Source organism: Gopherus flavomarginatus, chromosome 6 (assembly GCF_025201925.1).
Source record: "Gopherus flavomarginatus isolate rGopFla2 chromosome 6, rGopFla2.mat.asm, whole genome shotgun sequence".
NCBI lineage: Eukaryota > Metazoa > Chordata > Testudines > Testudinidae > Gopherus > Gopherus flavomarginatus.
The window spans coordinates 36515705-36532072 of NC_066622.1; the positions used below are offsets into that span (position 1 = coordinate 36515705).

Consider the following 16368-nt stretch of genomic DNA (forward strand, 5'->3'; position numbering starts at 1 on the left):
CTCCGCTTCGCCCGCGCCCAGGGGAGGGGGGTGGATCATCCCGGCTGCTCTCGCAGGGCAGCGCTGGGATGCGTCCAGTGCCCGCCTCGCCAGCCCCTCTCCTGCCGCTCAGCCCCGCTCGCGGCCCCCGACCCGCCGACACTTTGCAAACTCCGCGCGGCCGCCGGCGGAGGCAGCTGCTGCTACTTAAAGCGCATCAGCCGCGAGGCTGAGAGGGATTCGGGCTGCGCGTGTGGCGGTGGGGGCCAGGCAGAGGGAGGCGAGGGCTGCGCCGGGCGATCAGCCGGGCATCAGGCACAGCCCCTTGCCTCCCGTGTCCTGCTCTCTGAAGGGCTGCGCGCCGCTGCTGCTGTTGCTGCTGGCGGCGGCTTCCCGGGGGCGCGGAGATCCGCAGGCGAGAGGCTGAGCCCGCTCCCGCTGGCGGGGCTCAAGGAGAAGGCGGACGCAGAGCGGCGGCTCCTCCTGCGGACACAGCGCCGGCTGCAGCCCCGGCCGGCTCAGTCCCCTCTGTCCGGACCAGGCGGAGGAAGCCGAGCACCAGCAATGGCGGCCCGGAGTCGGAGCCGCTGCGCGCCGCTCTGGCGCTCTCCTGGGCATCCCTAGCTCCAGGTAGCCGGCTACCAGCGGAGGAGTGGCCCTGCCCGGGGCGTTATTTATCCCCCCACCCCGTCTTAAGTTCTCAGCGGAGCAGCCCGGCCAGCGCCTCCCGCCTCCAGCCCCTTCCCAAAGCCGCCAAAGGGTGGCAAGGGCGGGTGGCGTGGTCGGTGGACGGCCAGGCCATGGAGAGCCCGGCGGAGAACCCCAGCAAGGCGGCGGGCTACCTGAAGGAGCTGAACAAGATCATCGAGACGCAGCAGGAGCTGCTGGAGAAGCAGAAGCGGAGGATCGACGAGCTGGAGCAGCAAGTGTCCAAGTTGTACCACGAAAACGCCTGCCTGCAGGACGAACATCACAGACATCTGGCCACATGCAGGCTGCAACAGGGCATCCTCCCTGCGTACCCGGCGGGGCCAGGGCTGGCGATTCTGGGGGCCATCCAGGAAAACGCACAGCACGAAAAGTAAGAGCTGGCTGGGGGTTATTGGCCTTCTCTCTAAGGGTCTGTCGATGCATTGGTCACAGGGTCCTCTTCCCCCACCCCACAAAACACCCGGAAAGCAGCCCCACGCTCTGCAGCCTGCGCCCCAGAGTTAGTCCCATTCCGGTTAATGGGCTGGCGGGCTCGCGGGAACTGGTTCAGGGGCTAGTAGGTGGTGTTGCTAAAGCACACGGCTGCGTGGATTGTCGTTGCCCCAGGCTCAGTATCCGAGGCACAGATATTGCAGGGTAGGTGGGGATTTCTAGCCGGGGCAAGTTCCGGTGAACACTGGAGCCAGATCCCGCTCTGAACTCCTTCTAGTAAAGCTGTTCCTGCTGCTTTGCGCTCAGCCAGACGCGCTCCAGAGCCCCGGGCAGCGCTTTGCGCTCGGGATGGAGCTGCCTGGGATGCACTTAGGCGCAGAGCAGCAGCAGCCGCAAGGTGTTTTAGAGTAGAGGGAGATTCAGAGGAGATGCGTGACTGTCACCTCTCGGGGCCATTGGTATCTTCCTCGGGGCCGTTCTCCCTGCAGCCCGGCTCCCCTCCAAGCGCTGGCCTGGAGGCAGCCCGCTGGCCTCTCCTTTTCGCCCAGCCGTGCCCAGGGGAGGTTCCCGGACCCAACCTCCAAAACCAAACTCTCTAATATCTGGGCAACCCCAATGTGTCCGTGGAACGCATTTCTTGGGATACCGGCCCACCATGGAGCATTGGCTTGTTAGTTTGAGGGGAGCCTAATGGCATATTTGTCCCTCTTGCGCTCCCCATATGGGTTAGTGTGTGGGGTATCTAATGCGTTCAGCGGACATACTGATAAATTCTCAGCCGGTGCTACCAGGGGAGCTGGAGTAGCTTTTGCGGCCCCTCTGTCAGTGTAGACAGCTGTCTCTTCCGCAGCTAATGAAAGTGGCACACAGAAAAGGTCAGTAAACATTGGCAAATGGCCACCTTACCAACTGTGACTAGTTCAATATAAACGGGTTCATCTTGGAGACCTGTTTGCTCTCAATCTCTGCGTCTATTTACAGACTCTATACTTTGTACTTAATCATGTGCTTCTTTCCGCGCAGGGAAAGCGGCTTAATTGCGCGAGATTTTTAAGTAACACAAGAATTCGGGAACAGCAAGAATTGAAGTAGTTACACTGGCCCGACTTGGTTGTGAAATAGTAATCAGGAATTAGTTTGACTTGAGTGGAGTGGGCAAAGCATGCATCGTATTATGAGCCCACTTCTCTCTCCCAGTGCAACACAATGGGCCGTTTGTAATCGGATACATTTTGGTTCTTTATATTTATAAACTTGTGCCTTGCTGTCCTGGGCTTTTCTCATTTCACCAAAACAGCTTAATCTTTAACTGTCATCTCTAATTGCTTACTCATTAATACCCCAACGAAGGCACATTTGCTGACACATTAGTATTATTGCATAACCAGGACACCAGTAGCACAAGGTGTTTCTTACTAGCTCTGACAAGGGGAGAAGTGAAATAGCACTTTGCCAGTTCTCTGCTGCAGGTGAATGTTTCCGCTCCTCTTCATGAAGTAGAAGGGCGTGGGGTGTCTTTGTTGCAGATAAGACACAACCTGGCAGTAAATCCTGTGCAGTTCTGATCTCCCGGGCTTCACTGGTTTTCCTGTGAATTACCAAAGTAAATATCAATGGCCTAAAATAGCGCGCACCCTGCCTGCGGGGTATATCGTACCCTTGGAGGTGGTGGTGTGCTGCTTTGGCAAAATTGTTTAAAATCCACATTGTGCCCTTCCCGGGAGGTGATGAGGATTCACTTCTCCTTGGCTTGTGTGTTTTCAACACGCCTTTCCGTGGGGCAGAGGGAAATCGTTGCTATAGAAGCAAGAGTACAAATCTGAGCGTGACCACTTTTATGGTGGAAACAAACCCTTCTCTGCCCCTTTCTCTCGTGTCGCCTCCACACGTGGTGACTGCCCCTGCGTGTGCCTCTTTTGATAACCAGTAGTGAGTTTGTGATGGGAGGAGGCTTTGTCCACACGTGTCCTAACGAAGTGAGGTTCGGTGAAGCATTGATGTCCAAGACCTCCAGCTGTCTGAATGGGATAGCGTTACTCCAGCCCCATCGCTCTTGGAAAGGCCAAGGTTCTCCAGGGTATCTGCAGGCCAGGAATAAACCCAAAGGCATGTCCTCATGGGTCGAGCTGATGACAGTATTTTTCCAAATGGGGGAGGATGGGTTACGCTAGGCTACCAAGCACTGCCTTTTAGCCTTCCTCCTATGTGCTGTCCCGTGGCGCTCTGACGTTGTTTGTTTCAGCTATTTAAAAAATAATAATTCCCAGAGCTGTACTGAAGTGACTTCTAATTCCCTGCTCAGAGTCCCCAGCTTGCCTCGCAAGCGCCTGTTGCCCAGTGTTTTGACTCCCTTGCGTAGGTTTTGCACTTTATCGCGGTGACACCACCGCGCTGCTTGCCCGCTGGAGACACGTTCACCGAACCATTGGGTTTAACACGATTCTGGGCTGCCTCTTCCCGGAGTCTCTCCAACCAGCCAAACCCTGAGGCCAGCTGAGAAAACAGCAGCTCCTTGAATAACCAGCCTGGAGAGCAGATGCCAGGCTTCAGTGCCGGGGGCGCTTGTTTTTTAAGACAGAAGGGCCCTTTGCAGCTTTAAGACCCTGTCCTAGCAATCCCCCCACCCACCCGTGGGTGCCTTGTTTCGGGTTACGCGGGCCGTAGGAAGAGGAGAATAAACTCTTCAGCCGGCGGTCCCTGAATGACGCTTTTTTTCCTTTCCAGCCCACCCAGGGCTCCCTTGTTGCAGCCTTGACGACTCAGGGCTAAGTCTGCTAAGTGGATTTGATGCTGGCTCAGAATTAAGCTGGGATATTTATGGCCGAGTTCTCAGCGTTCCGTGGTGCAGGTCCCAGGGCTGGGGAGAAAGTTGCACGGTCCCTCTGCTGAGCCACGCGAGCCCCGGAGGGGGAGGGGAGGGGGCGCGGCTGCCTCTGTCCTGTGCAGCCTCGCCCGGGTGCCGCCTCCTCGCGGCTCGCCGTGGTTTCTGCAGCAGTGCCACAGAAGGAGCGGCTCCCCCGGGATGGCCTCTTAAAGGAGCCACCGCAGTCTTCCACCTGGGGCTGTTGCCTTTGTTTCCGTTGCTATCTCTGCTGCTCAGTAGCCCGGAGTGCAGAGGAAGCGCCAGCCGTGCAGGACCAACTGAACGATGAAGGCACCTAACCACCTTCGTGATGTGGATGAATAGCTGGGTGGCCTCCAGTCTTGGAGGACTGTGCATGCTCCTGTTTGCAAGGCCTTGTCTATTTCCCAGTCTTGCAACAGAAGTTTCCCTCCCCTTTGTTTCCAAACCCTGCAGATTCTGGCTGCCTGTTAAGCTGTCATTTACAGATGGGGAAACCGAGGCACAGTTCAGGCTCAAGTACAGTATGTGGTGCATGAACTTTGCCTCTTCTGGGTGGAAAGCAATGATGGGGAAGCTGGGGACCAGTGGAGGCTGGGCAGAATCTCATTGGGGGTGCTGGGATCCCTCCCCCTGGCTAGCACCCCCATGGCACTAGCTGTCTGAAAGTGGCTGTAAAATTAAATGAAGAGGTGTCTTTCTCCCCCTCTCACCACACTGTGCCTTGGGCATGAAGCCGTGAGTATGCTGCACCAAGGGTGCAGGAACAGTTTTTCCTAGTGGGGGCGCCAATGATGAAACCATTCATTTAGTATTTTGTTATCACTACTTTTAAACCAGGAGGTGCAGCAGCACCCCAGGTTCCAGCCCCACTATGCTGCACCCTCTGCTTGGACTTTACCCCTGGCTCTGCACTAACCTGCTGTCTGAGAATGGTCAAGTCATATCTCTCCTTGATGCCTCTGTTTCCCCTCCAACCCTCTGTCTCACCTGGTTTCAATTGTTAAATTGATATGCCAGAGGCTCTCACTATGTGTGTGGCACAGCACACTGTGAGGCCCAGTCTTGGTTAGGACTTTGTATTTCAGTAGCACCTAAAATACTTAATAATCATCTTTTGGCCAAGCCAGGAACAGAACTCATGTTTCTCAATTCCAAGTCCAGGGCTTACCTACAAGACCTGCTATCTTCATTTGCCTACTGGGTTAAAGTCCCATGGGAGTGCTCCCTCCGGCAGGGTTATGTTAAGGTGATTGAGGACCCTAGCCACATCATGACATGAGGCACTGCCACAGATCAACTGGAAAGGGGCCCCCTCTTCCATAACAGCAAACAGGGGTAGTGGCAAGGGATACCACTCTTAAGCGGAAGAATCTCTCTCACTGCTCCCAGGAGGTAAAAGCCACCATGCAACTCCTCTGCGTTCAGAGAGGCAGTGACAAGGAGCAAATTGGCCTGACCCCCTGAGTATCAGCAGGGTCAGTCCTCTCTTCCCCCACCCAGAGAGGTGTGGGTGATTGGGGGGGGGTCAGTACTTAGTCCAATTTCAGGGATTATCTGCCTAGATGGGCAAGACTTGCTGCATTCTTCTCCAGCCATCCCTTGAGCTCTCTGCTGGGATAATATCTGGGCACCTCACAGCAGTGGGTCTTGTAGTTAAGACCCATTGGGATGAATGGGGCAAGTCACATCTCTTGGAGATATTGTTTCAGGCTTCCTGCAGATTAAGGTGGATATCACTTCATCAGTTGCACTTGTCTCATGTTGTGAAGACCAGTTTGAAAGCCATGAGGACTAGAAACTTAAAAAACAATTAAGGAGCATTGAGACTCAGTTATAATCCAATGACTCTAGCGGGAGCTAGGGTTTTAGGCACTGGCGCATAGTGCCTGTGCCTTAATTCAGCTTCTCCTCACGAAGTTTATACACAAGCCTCTAACAGCTTGAAGAAGGGAGGTTTTCAGAAAGTGGTGAGGGAGATTTTAAGGATTTGTCTAGACTAGGGAATGATATCAGTATTGGTGCCAGTCTCTAATGTAGAAAATGCTGCCCCAGTGCAAAATGGGGCTTGCACTAGTTTCACTTGCCCTGGTAAATTACTGTGGGGAAAGTCTCTGGGCTATTACAGTTCTGCCTCCAGCAGTTTCTTTTTTCTCTTTAGGAGCTTCTGGATTCCAAATACTCTCTTGACAGTCTGGCCACTTAATGTATGTGTATATATTCCCAGATATAGCAGAGCACTCTTGAAAATCTTTCTCTATGTACAGTAGAAGCAGAGGGTATGGTATACACATCCATATAGTACACATGTTTGAACCACTTTCACTTCAGCTTAGCATGGAACCACTCAGATTTGGCCTGGCTGCCCCTCTGTCATGATGGAGGGGCTGCTTGGCCAAATTTCATTGATGCTGTTGCAACCCAGTGCGCCAGGTCGCAACACCCCCTTGGTTTGGGAGCCTCTTGAACGGGGTTCCCTGGGCAAACTGCCCTCTACCTCTGCTGGTTGCCCTGTCCCGGCCAACAGTACACATCCAGTGTGCAACATGCATATGACTGTGCCTGCCACTGTGTAGAAGTGCAGCACACACAGTACTGAGAAAAGCATGAATCATATTGTGATACTGATTTTTATTTAGTTAGTTTTAAATGGACCTTGCTGTTTTCAGTTGGGAGTTATATATGATAACTGCTTGCTATTTGGAGTTCTGAAATCTCGTTTTGGTATAACTAATAGGGTTGGTAAAAATCAGAATTTCCCATGGGAGGGAAATTCTGACTGCTTGTCTTGGTTGTTTTGGGTTTTGTTTTTTTGTTTTTTGTTTTTGCCAGGGGTAGGGAGGGGCGAAGAGTTTGTTCAATTTTGGAAGAAAACGTAGACATTTTCCATGAAAGGGAAATCAAAAACCAAATTTGTGAAATAATTGGAACAGTTACAAAAAATTAAAATGAAATTCTACCCAGGAGCCCAATTGGCCGATAAATTGGCATTTTCTGATGGAAAAATAATTTGCTTGGAAATTTCTGATCAGTTCTCATATGTTGCCATACGAACAGCTGCTTATTACACTTCCTGGATGGTTGCCTATGATATGCATTAACTTTTAAGACTTTAACCCTGTCTACTCATTACCAAAATGGAGCATATAGTCTAAATTAGTTAAACACTTCAGGAGCACAGGCATAGTTGAAGAACCTCCTATTGTTTGATATCTTGAAATCACTATTGATAATCCAAATAATTTTAGTGGAAAATAGTCACTCCTCAAAAGAGTAAAGGTATTCTAGGTTGGGACCTTATTGTATACAACATCTGAATGGAGAGAGTCAAATGGATGCTCCCATTTCCATTGTTGTTGTGTTTTTTGTTTTTGTTGGGGGTGATTTGAGTCTCACTGGGAAGACACTATGCCAGACAACTTTACTTTTAGTGCTGCATCACTTGGTTCAGAAGCAGCAAATGACTATAAAATTAACCTTAGAATAAACAAATGGGGCTGCTGATAGACTAGTTGATTATGAGGCTTTATATTGGGGGTAATGAACCAGTATATTAACAATAACAATGGGTATGCATCTCAACAAGGAGCACAAGTCTCATTTTCAGTTGATCCCTTTCACTTAACATATAAATGGGAAAACAGGAAAGCCTTCAAAAATTACAGCTCCAACTCAGATTCTCTGTCAACAAAAAAATACTACTTGCGTAAGTGGTCAGATTTAATAATGTTACCTTATCCACTGTGTGAATGTTGTAAAGTGCTTTTTGGATCTCTTCAGATGCTGGGTAACTGTATGTACAGGAGTTATTCCAGGATTGCAAAACTGTTTAAAATTTATCAGCTCAGGTGCAACATTTAGTCATCTGTTTTTTACCAGGATGAATGATGAAGAGGATAGGGGAGGAGAACTGATGTTTTCCACATACTTAACAAACAAAACAGAAGTAATTTCTCTCCCCCGTCTTCCATCTCTCTCTGCACGACTTGAGGGGGGAGTTGTCTGTTGTGGCCTTTTGTTTATAATGTACTATAAGTTTTTTTTTGTTTTGTTTTGTTTTTTACTTTCCATTATTTAACAAGTACTTCTTAAACTCTTAGGTTGACACTGAATTTCTAGACCAATCACAATTTATAGCAGTAAAACACCTCTATCTTATTAGAACATATTGTCAGTCTCAACTGAGGCCTCTGTATAGTGTGAACTACTACCTTGAAATTAGACTTTGAGACATGCTTACCAAATCAAGGCAGTTTTGTGGCCTATATAAAATAAGTTTGTGGTTTCATGTGTCACTATTAGCCAGCATGTTTAGCACTTAATGCCATCTTGGCAGAGATGCCAAAAACCACATTAGTATGGAGTCTAACCTGATTTCTTGTTCCTAGAGGGCCTCTACAAAGCAGGGCTGAGGCAGGCTATAGGTGTAGGGTAGCTTTTGTTCCATTGCTTGGGCTGTATCACCCAGTGGAGATCTTTGGTTTCTTAGCAGCGTCAATCTTGGCAGCTGTCACAGGAAAAAACTCACCATCAATTACTATTAGATAGAATCCTTTTCTGACCTTTACCTTTCTGCAAATGCAGAATGTAGTGAGTATTAACCAAAATGTAAAAATGACAATTGTTTCAAATGCTTTTTTTTTTAGCTAAAACTTTTTAAACTTCCTGTTCTACATATAATAGAATTAAACTAGAAACCGATAACTGCTGAGCTACCAGGATAAGAACTTAATGCTCACTCATGGGAATGTGCATATCAAAAAGAGAACATGTGAATCTCATTAACTTAATGCAACTTATACATGTGAATTAGCAGAAGACTGCATGTTGTAAAATACAGACGGATTTTGTTCTGGCAGACAGATGTAGGTAAGTAAGCAGTATGAAGACATTAAGTTAAATATACAAAGACTAGAATCTTAAAAAAATCTTATCCCTTCACCAAAATAGCCTGTTAAATCTTCACGTTTATAACCTATCTCTAAAACAAAGGGAAGAGACACTGAGACCAGTTATTTTTACAAATGATGGATACCAGAGGGTTTTATTCCATTATGCTGGCAGCCTATAAACAAAACTATTGTGAGCAGCAAATGGCATGCTAGTGTCACCAGTGGCCCTGAACATCCAAAGGAAAAGCCGAATGTACTCCAGCAAAGGAAACTGTTAATCAAAAGACGGCATTGAGGGTTAAAAAACAAACATGACAAAAGGTGCCAAATACTGTAGCACAATGTTGTGTCTAAAACCAGTTTCAAAATCTTAGACAGTGCAAATGGAGCACCCATGGCACCAGCTGACCTCAATGAGAACAGCAGGTGCTTAGCAGATCTGAAAATTGGGCTCTTGAATGAGACTTTTCATTCTGCTGACACTGGGAACATAGCTGTCAGCTTCTTCATGTTTGTTTTAATCACAAACAATGCTGAGCACCAGAACTCCAAAATAGAGCTTTCCATGCTACCTAGTACAGCATGTGCTTTGCTTCTTCCCTCCCTCCCTTAAAGATTCACTGTCAAGCAGTTTTTAAGGTAAATCTACCTTTTAAGGTTGCCAATTTGGTTGGACATATTCCTGGAGATTTAATCACATGACATAATCTTTAATTAAAGATTAATCTTTAATTACTGGAGACTCCAGGCCAATCCTAGAGGGTTGGCAACCTTATTTGTTATTCATTTTATGGAAACTGTTCAGCTAACTATTGTGTGTCCTTGCTCATGACTGTGGCATCTAGACACTACTACAATAGAATAATGACTAAAACTGATATTCATTAACTAACCAAAAGTACTCTGTGAGCTATGGTGACATGAATGAGGAGACTGCTGAAGTACAAGGACAAATGGAAACTAAGGGTACGTCTACACTACTCGCCGGATTGGCGGGTAGTGATCAATCTATTGGGGATCGATTTATCGTGTCTAGTGTAGACATGATAAAATCGATCGCTCTGCTGTTGACTCCGGAACTCCACCACAGCGAGAGGTGGAAGCGGAGTCAATGGGGGAGCAGCAGTGGTCAACTCGCCGCCGTCTTCATGGCCAGGTAAATCGACCTAAGATACGTCAGCTTCAGCTATGCCCCACCCACCCAGTGTAGACCTACCCTAAGAGCTTGTCTGAATGCAGAGCTCCACCAGTTTAGTTTAAGGTGTAATTTTTAAACTGAATTAAGCTGGTACAAAAGGCTATGTGGACACTCATTCTGCTTCAGGCTTATTTTGATTTAGCTTAAGTCAATTAGGGACTGGCTTAAGCTAAATTGAAACAAGTGTGTCCATAGGTGCTGACTTTTGTTTTTTCTAGTGGGTGTTTTTGAAGAGGAGTGTGAGAGTGTTGGGGATGGGGGGGCATTCTGCCAGTTTTGGGGGGAGGCTATGTTTGGCATATTTATACACTTCTTTCATTTTCTAATTATTGAATGTGTCTACCATTGGATCTTTACTGTCTTAATAATGATTCAATTATTCTTAACGACATAATTACATTATCATGAATTACGGCATATTAAGGTTATTGCAATCACCTACAATCTGTCTTCACTAACATCCCAGTTTAAAGAAACTATGTTTCACTGTAGCTTTCTGGATGAAACTGTCAGCAATTTTATTTACATTTAGGTTCCCTGGTATTATTTTGATGCACGTTAAGGATGGCTACATTATTCAGTTGCGTCTGTCCCATTGATGAAAGGAGATAATTTTTAAGTCTTCTGAAGTAGGAGAATGAAGATGATACAGGCACAGTGAGAAGGATTCTTATGAATTTGCAGTACTCTGGAAACCTAGTGCTTCCTGAGTACTGCAAATGACTCCAAGATCTCTTTCTTGATGGGTAACAGCTAATTTAGGGCATGGCTACACTTGCAGATGTAGAGCGCTTTAAGTTAAACCAGCCTTCAGAGAGCACATTAGGGAAAGCACTGTAGCAAGTCTACACTGACAGCTGCAAGCACACTGGCATGGCCATGTTTGTTGCACTTGCAGCAGCGTTGGGAACAGTGCATTATGGGCAGCTATCCCAAAAAGCCCCTCTTCCCATTCTGGTGCTGTGGCTTGTGGAAAGGGGGAAGAGGGTGCAGGGCATTCTGGGTCCTGTCCCAATGCTCCGTGATGCATCGGTTCACATCTCAGCAATCCCTGTGCTTCCATCCACATTTGGTGCCATCTTTTAACGTTTTTTGTACTGTGTGCTCTGTCTTCCATTTTGGTCTGTGGGAATGGAGCTTGAACTGCTGAGGAATATGCTGACGAGTCTCACCAGCACGTCACATTTGGCAGTCGAGTTACTCCTTAAGAGCCAAACTGACAGTGAGGACTCCAACAATGATATCGACACAAGTAATGCATACAATAGGAGACTGCTTATGGCATTCACGGACATGCTCACCACAGTGGAATGCCACTTTAGGGCTCAGGAAACAAGCACTGAGTGGTGGGATCACATAGTCATGCTAGTTTGGGATAATGAGCAGTGGCTGCAGAACTTTTGGATGAGAAAAGCCACTTTCATGGGACTTTGTGAGGAGCTCGCCCCCACCCTGCGGTGCAAGGACCTGAGATTGAGAGCTGCCCTGATGGTGGAGAAGTGGGTGGTTATTGTAATCTGGAAGCTGACAACTCCAGACTGCTACCAATTGGTCACTAATCAGTTTGGAGTGGGAAAGTCGACTGTTAGAATCATGTTGATGCAAGTTTGCAGGGCCATTAATTGCATCCTGCTCAGAAGAACCGTGACTTTGGGTAAAGTGCATGACATTATGGCTAGCTTTGCACAAATGGGTTTTCCTAACTGCGGAGGGGTGATAGATGGGATGCATATTCCAATTCTGGCACCAGCCCACCTAGCCTCCAAGTACGTTAATCAGAAGGGGTATTTCTCTATGATTCTCCAGGTGCTTGGGGATCACTGTGGGCGTTTCATTGATATTAATGCACGCTGGCCTGGAAAGGTGCATGATGCACGCATCTTTCGGAACACAGGCCTGTTCAGGAAGCTGCAAGCTGGGACTTTTTTCCCAGACCAGAAGATCATTGTACGGGAAGTTGAAATGCCCATTGTGATCCTAGGAGATCCTGCTTACCCTTTGATGCTGTGGCTCATGAAACCCTACACAGGAAGCCTTGACAGCAGCAAGGAGTGGTTCAACAACAGGCTGAGCCGGTGCAGAATGACTGTGGAGTGTGCTTTTGGCTATTTAAAGGGCTGCTGGCGCTCTCTGTATAGGAAGGTGGACCTGGCCAATGACAGCATCCCCGCAGTTATATCAGGTGCTGTACCACATTTGTGAAGGGAACGGTGAAAGATTCACTCAGGCATGGAACTCAGAGGTTCAACACATGGAGGCTAAATTTGAACAGCCAGAGAGCAGGGCTATTAGAGCGGCCCAGAGCAGAGCCCAGCATGGGACTGCAAGGATTAGGGAAGCCTTGAGAGAGCAATTTGAGGCTGAAATTGGAATCTGTGTTAGATATGCTGACTTGCAGTGCGTGTTGCTTTCCTGGGCTAAGGTATCTTTTACTTTATGCAATAATAAAGAAAGTTTTCAAAGCCAAAAAATTCATTTATTGAAAAGAAATACAACTGCTTGGGAAACAGAAAGGGCAAGGGGGTGGGGTGGGGAACAGTTCAGTCACAGATTTGCGTATGTCCTATTCTCATACTCAGACTTCCTGTCTGAATGCTGCAGTTCGGGATGGCTATAATCCATGGTGATGGGAGTTGAGTGCAGTGGGTAATGGTCATAGTTTTCAGGTCTGGGTGGTGAAGCTACGAGAGGCAGCTGGTGGTGATAAGAACCTGGAAATTGGGGAAAGTGGGTTGGAGGTGACATGGGGGCACAGGAGAGAGAGTTTTGGGACAAGAGCTGCAGGGTCAGGGGCAGGCACAGTAGTGCTCTTCCTGCATGGCTACGAGTACCTGGATCGAGTCCGCTTGGCGCTCCATGATGCTTATCAGCCTATCCGTGCTTTGCTGCTGGAGTTCTGTGCTTTTGTGCTGGTGTTCCTCATTCTGCTGGTGGATCCTCCTTTCACCTTCCCTCCACTCCTGCGCTTTTAGATTCTTGTTAAGGGACTGATGCATGACTTCATGCAACATGTCTTCTTTGCTTCTACATGGCCTCTTCCGAATTCTTTGCAGTCTTTCGGCTGGTGATAACACGGACGGCTGAGATCTCAAGGTTGTATCTGTAAAGGTAAAATGCAACACTTAACAGAGGCAGCATTGTTCACACCAGACAGAGCAATGATTCCCCTATACTTAAGAGCAACCACAGTGTACACAATAGCAGAATTTGTCCATCCCAAAGCAAGCACACATAACCCACAGGAACCCCAATATGGTGAGTAAGCACAGGGTCAAGGGGGACTTATTGTTTCATGGTAATAGTGTCCTGGGGGGGGTTGTGCCTTGGGGAGAGCCAACAGCTGCAGGGGGCCCCTATGCTGAACACCATCCCCACATTTTCCACAGGAGTTCATCCTGGAAGATATCTCACTGCTGAGGGTGACCTGGGAAGCAAGGAAGAGTCTTCTACTACAATGCGGCTTCTGCCCTGGCCCATATGCAGCTTGCCTGTGTGCAGCAATGGTCCCGTCGCCCCTTCGGCACAGTGGCATGGACAAGTTAGCCTAACTGGAACAAGGACCACAGTGGCTCTCCTGAGACACCTGTGCAAGCACATTTTCCAAGTTCTGGATGAGACCTTTGAGGAGATCACTGAGGCCGATCACCGCAACATGAGAGAGGACATCAATGCCCTATTCCGCATCTAGGCATGCATGCAGTCCTAACCCTCCTTGCCCCAAGAGCCCACGCCGAATAACTTCCTTCCCAAAATAAAGGCCACTTACCAGGAACCTCCTCTGGTGTTTGTCCTTCTCCAAGCACCGGCTGCCGCGACTGGTTACCTTCCTCCTGGCTTGAGAACAGCTCCTGGCTGCATGCATCTAGGGATTCCGGGGTGTCTTTCTTCTCCTCAGCACCCTCACTCCCACTTTCCTCCTCCTCCTGCCTTGTTGAACTGTCCTCTGAAGTGTCCATGGTGGTCCTCAGAGTGGAAGTGGGGTCGCCCCCAAGTATCGCGTCCAGCTCTTTGTAGAAATGGCAGGTCGCACCGTAGTGGTGGTTTGCCTCGCAGGTTTTGTGGTAGGCATTCTACAGCTTCTTCACTTTAACCCTGCACTGCAGTGCGTCCCGGTCATGGCCCCTTTCCATCATGTCCCTTGATATCTGCCTGAAGGTATCTTAATTCCTATAGCTGGAGCTCAGCTGGGACTGGACAGCTTCCTCCCCCCAAACACTGCTGAGGTCCAGCACCTCACCATTGCTCCATACTGGGGATCACCTGGCAAGTGGAGGCACGGTCACCTAGAAAGATTCACTGAGAGCACTCCACACCTGTCTGTGCAAACAGGAAGAGGATTTTCAAAATTCCCAGAGAATTTAAAGGATGGGTTTGGCGGTTGGTCACCTGAGGGCAGGGCAGTAGAGTTCAAAAAGTGATGACGAGAGTGGCTAGAACAGGCATTGTGGGACACTTCTGGAGGCTGATCAGAGTGTATTAACAGACCAGGGCATCCACACTGGTGCTGCAGCACTCCAGTGGGGGCACATCAAGTGTTATTCCACTCGCCGAGGTGGAGTTCCAGGAATGCTCTAGCTGCAGAGTCCAGGCGCTCTATGTGCCTTGCCAGTCTGGACGCGCCGTGAGTTAGGGCGCCCAGGGCTGCTTTAATGCACTGTAACTCGCAAATGTAGCCAAGCCCTCAGGCGGCACCATTTTGTATATATTGTTGGGATTATATTTTGACATGTGCATTACTTTACATTTAACATTTAATTTCATCTGCCATTTTGTTGCCAAATCACCAAGTTTTGTGAGATCCCTTTGTAACTCTTTGCGGTCTGTTTTGGACTTAACTATCTTGAATAATTTTGTATCATCTGCAAACTTTGCCACCTCACTCTTTACTCCTTTTGCAGATCATTTACGAATATGTTGAACAGCACTGATCCCAGACCAATACAAGCCCCTCATGGGACACCACTATTTATCTCTCTCCATTCTGGAAAGGGACCATTTGTTCCTACCCTCTTTTAACTGGAGCGTCAGAGACTGCTTTCAGGATCATCTAACAATCCTTCATTTCATTTAATAACAAGCCTTTTGTTATCTTAATCACCTTGCCTTTTGATTATAAACAAATTCCTGCCCCAAGAGCAGAAGTTTTTAGCAGCAGCACAGAACTCATCAGTTCCATACTCAAGCTCTGACTTCTGGGTGCTGAGCACCTACTATTATTTTTCCATGGGTGCTCGAGCCTGTTAGCACCCATGGAGTCAGTGCCACGTTGGGTTGTGGACTTTTCAATTTGCCAACTTTGGTTTTTTTCAGAACTCAGATGGGGGAGATCTCAAAGAAAACCTGCCTGCCATTAACAATATTCTTTCTCCGTGTAGAACCAGCACCCCAAGCTGGTGTCTCGTTGACTTTTCATCTTTTGGGTGAGGCATAAAACCAAGAATATGATCCTAACAACTACAGTTACTACTACCAAGATATTGTGGCACGAAGGGTGCTGGCCCATGTGACATGGATACATTTAAATCTGGGTAATTGCATTCTACCTTGCAGTGTCAATAGATTAAAATAAGGGTCGTGCAATATTTCTGTACATATACTAGTGGCTGCTGAGTTCTGTTTGTAGTTGTTCCCATGTGTCAACAAAGTGCTTTTAGATCCTTTTAGAGGAAAGGTGCTATCTCAACATAAGCCATAAGTGAATAAAAATGTGCAAAAATGGAGAGTAAAAAGTGTACTTAGTGATACTACTTTTGCAGAAAACATACATGATTGAGTCTGAGATGCTAAAATTTGTTACCCTCCCTCTCCTCTTTAAAAGTCTGCCACATAATTAACTTATCAGTGAAACAAGTAAAATGCAGGCATAAAAGCCACAGACACTTATTTGCAAGTTTGATCCTTTTTAGTAGAAGGATATTCTTGGAGGGTTTTTTTGGAGGGGGTGGGGTGGGGGGAGAGACAGATCTCCATCATCCTCTAGGGAAGATGACTCCTAGCTAGAAACAAGTTGCAGCTTGTTTTTGAAAACTTGAAGTGGATGAACGAAATACGTGGGACTCAGAAGAATATATCTATTGGGAAAGCCTTGTTTTAGTGGCAGATGGTGGAAGCTGTGAGAGAGAATGTGGCATTTGAGAGGTTTTTCCTTATGGCATACTGACAAGGGAAGTAAATTATTAAATTTAAACTTGATACATTATTAAGTTCTTTGCAAACCAGCATCTAGAAAAAGTTAGTTTTACTGGCTGTAAAATGAAATTAGGTCTTTATTCATGTAATGACCAGAGATTTTAAATTGGATCAGCTGAGCCAGA

General features: G+C 47.7%; 1 protein-coding gene across 3 annotated transcripts in view; it reads left to right on the forward strand.

Moving 5' to 3' along the window:
- Positions 1–203: 203 nt before the first annotated feature.
- IQSEC1 (IQ motif and Sec7 domain ArfGEF 1) overlaps positions 204–16368 on the forward strand; it is a 737615-nt gene continuing 721450 nt past the window's right edge. Inside the window, exon 1 of one of the 3 annotated variants that reach the window (XM_050957734.1) lies at positions 204–1060. In XM_050957734.1, the coding sequence (XP_050813691.1) occupies positions 780–1060 (281 nt within the window). In that variant the 5' untranslated portion in view covers positions 204–779. The remainder of the gene's footprint in view (positions 1061–16368) is intronic. The other 2 variants (XM_050957735.1, XM_050957733.1) reach the window with 2 other exon arrangements.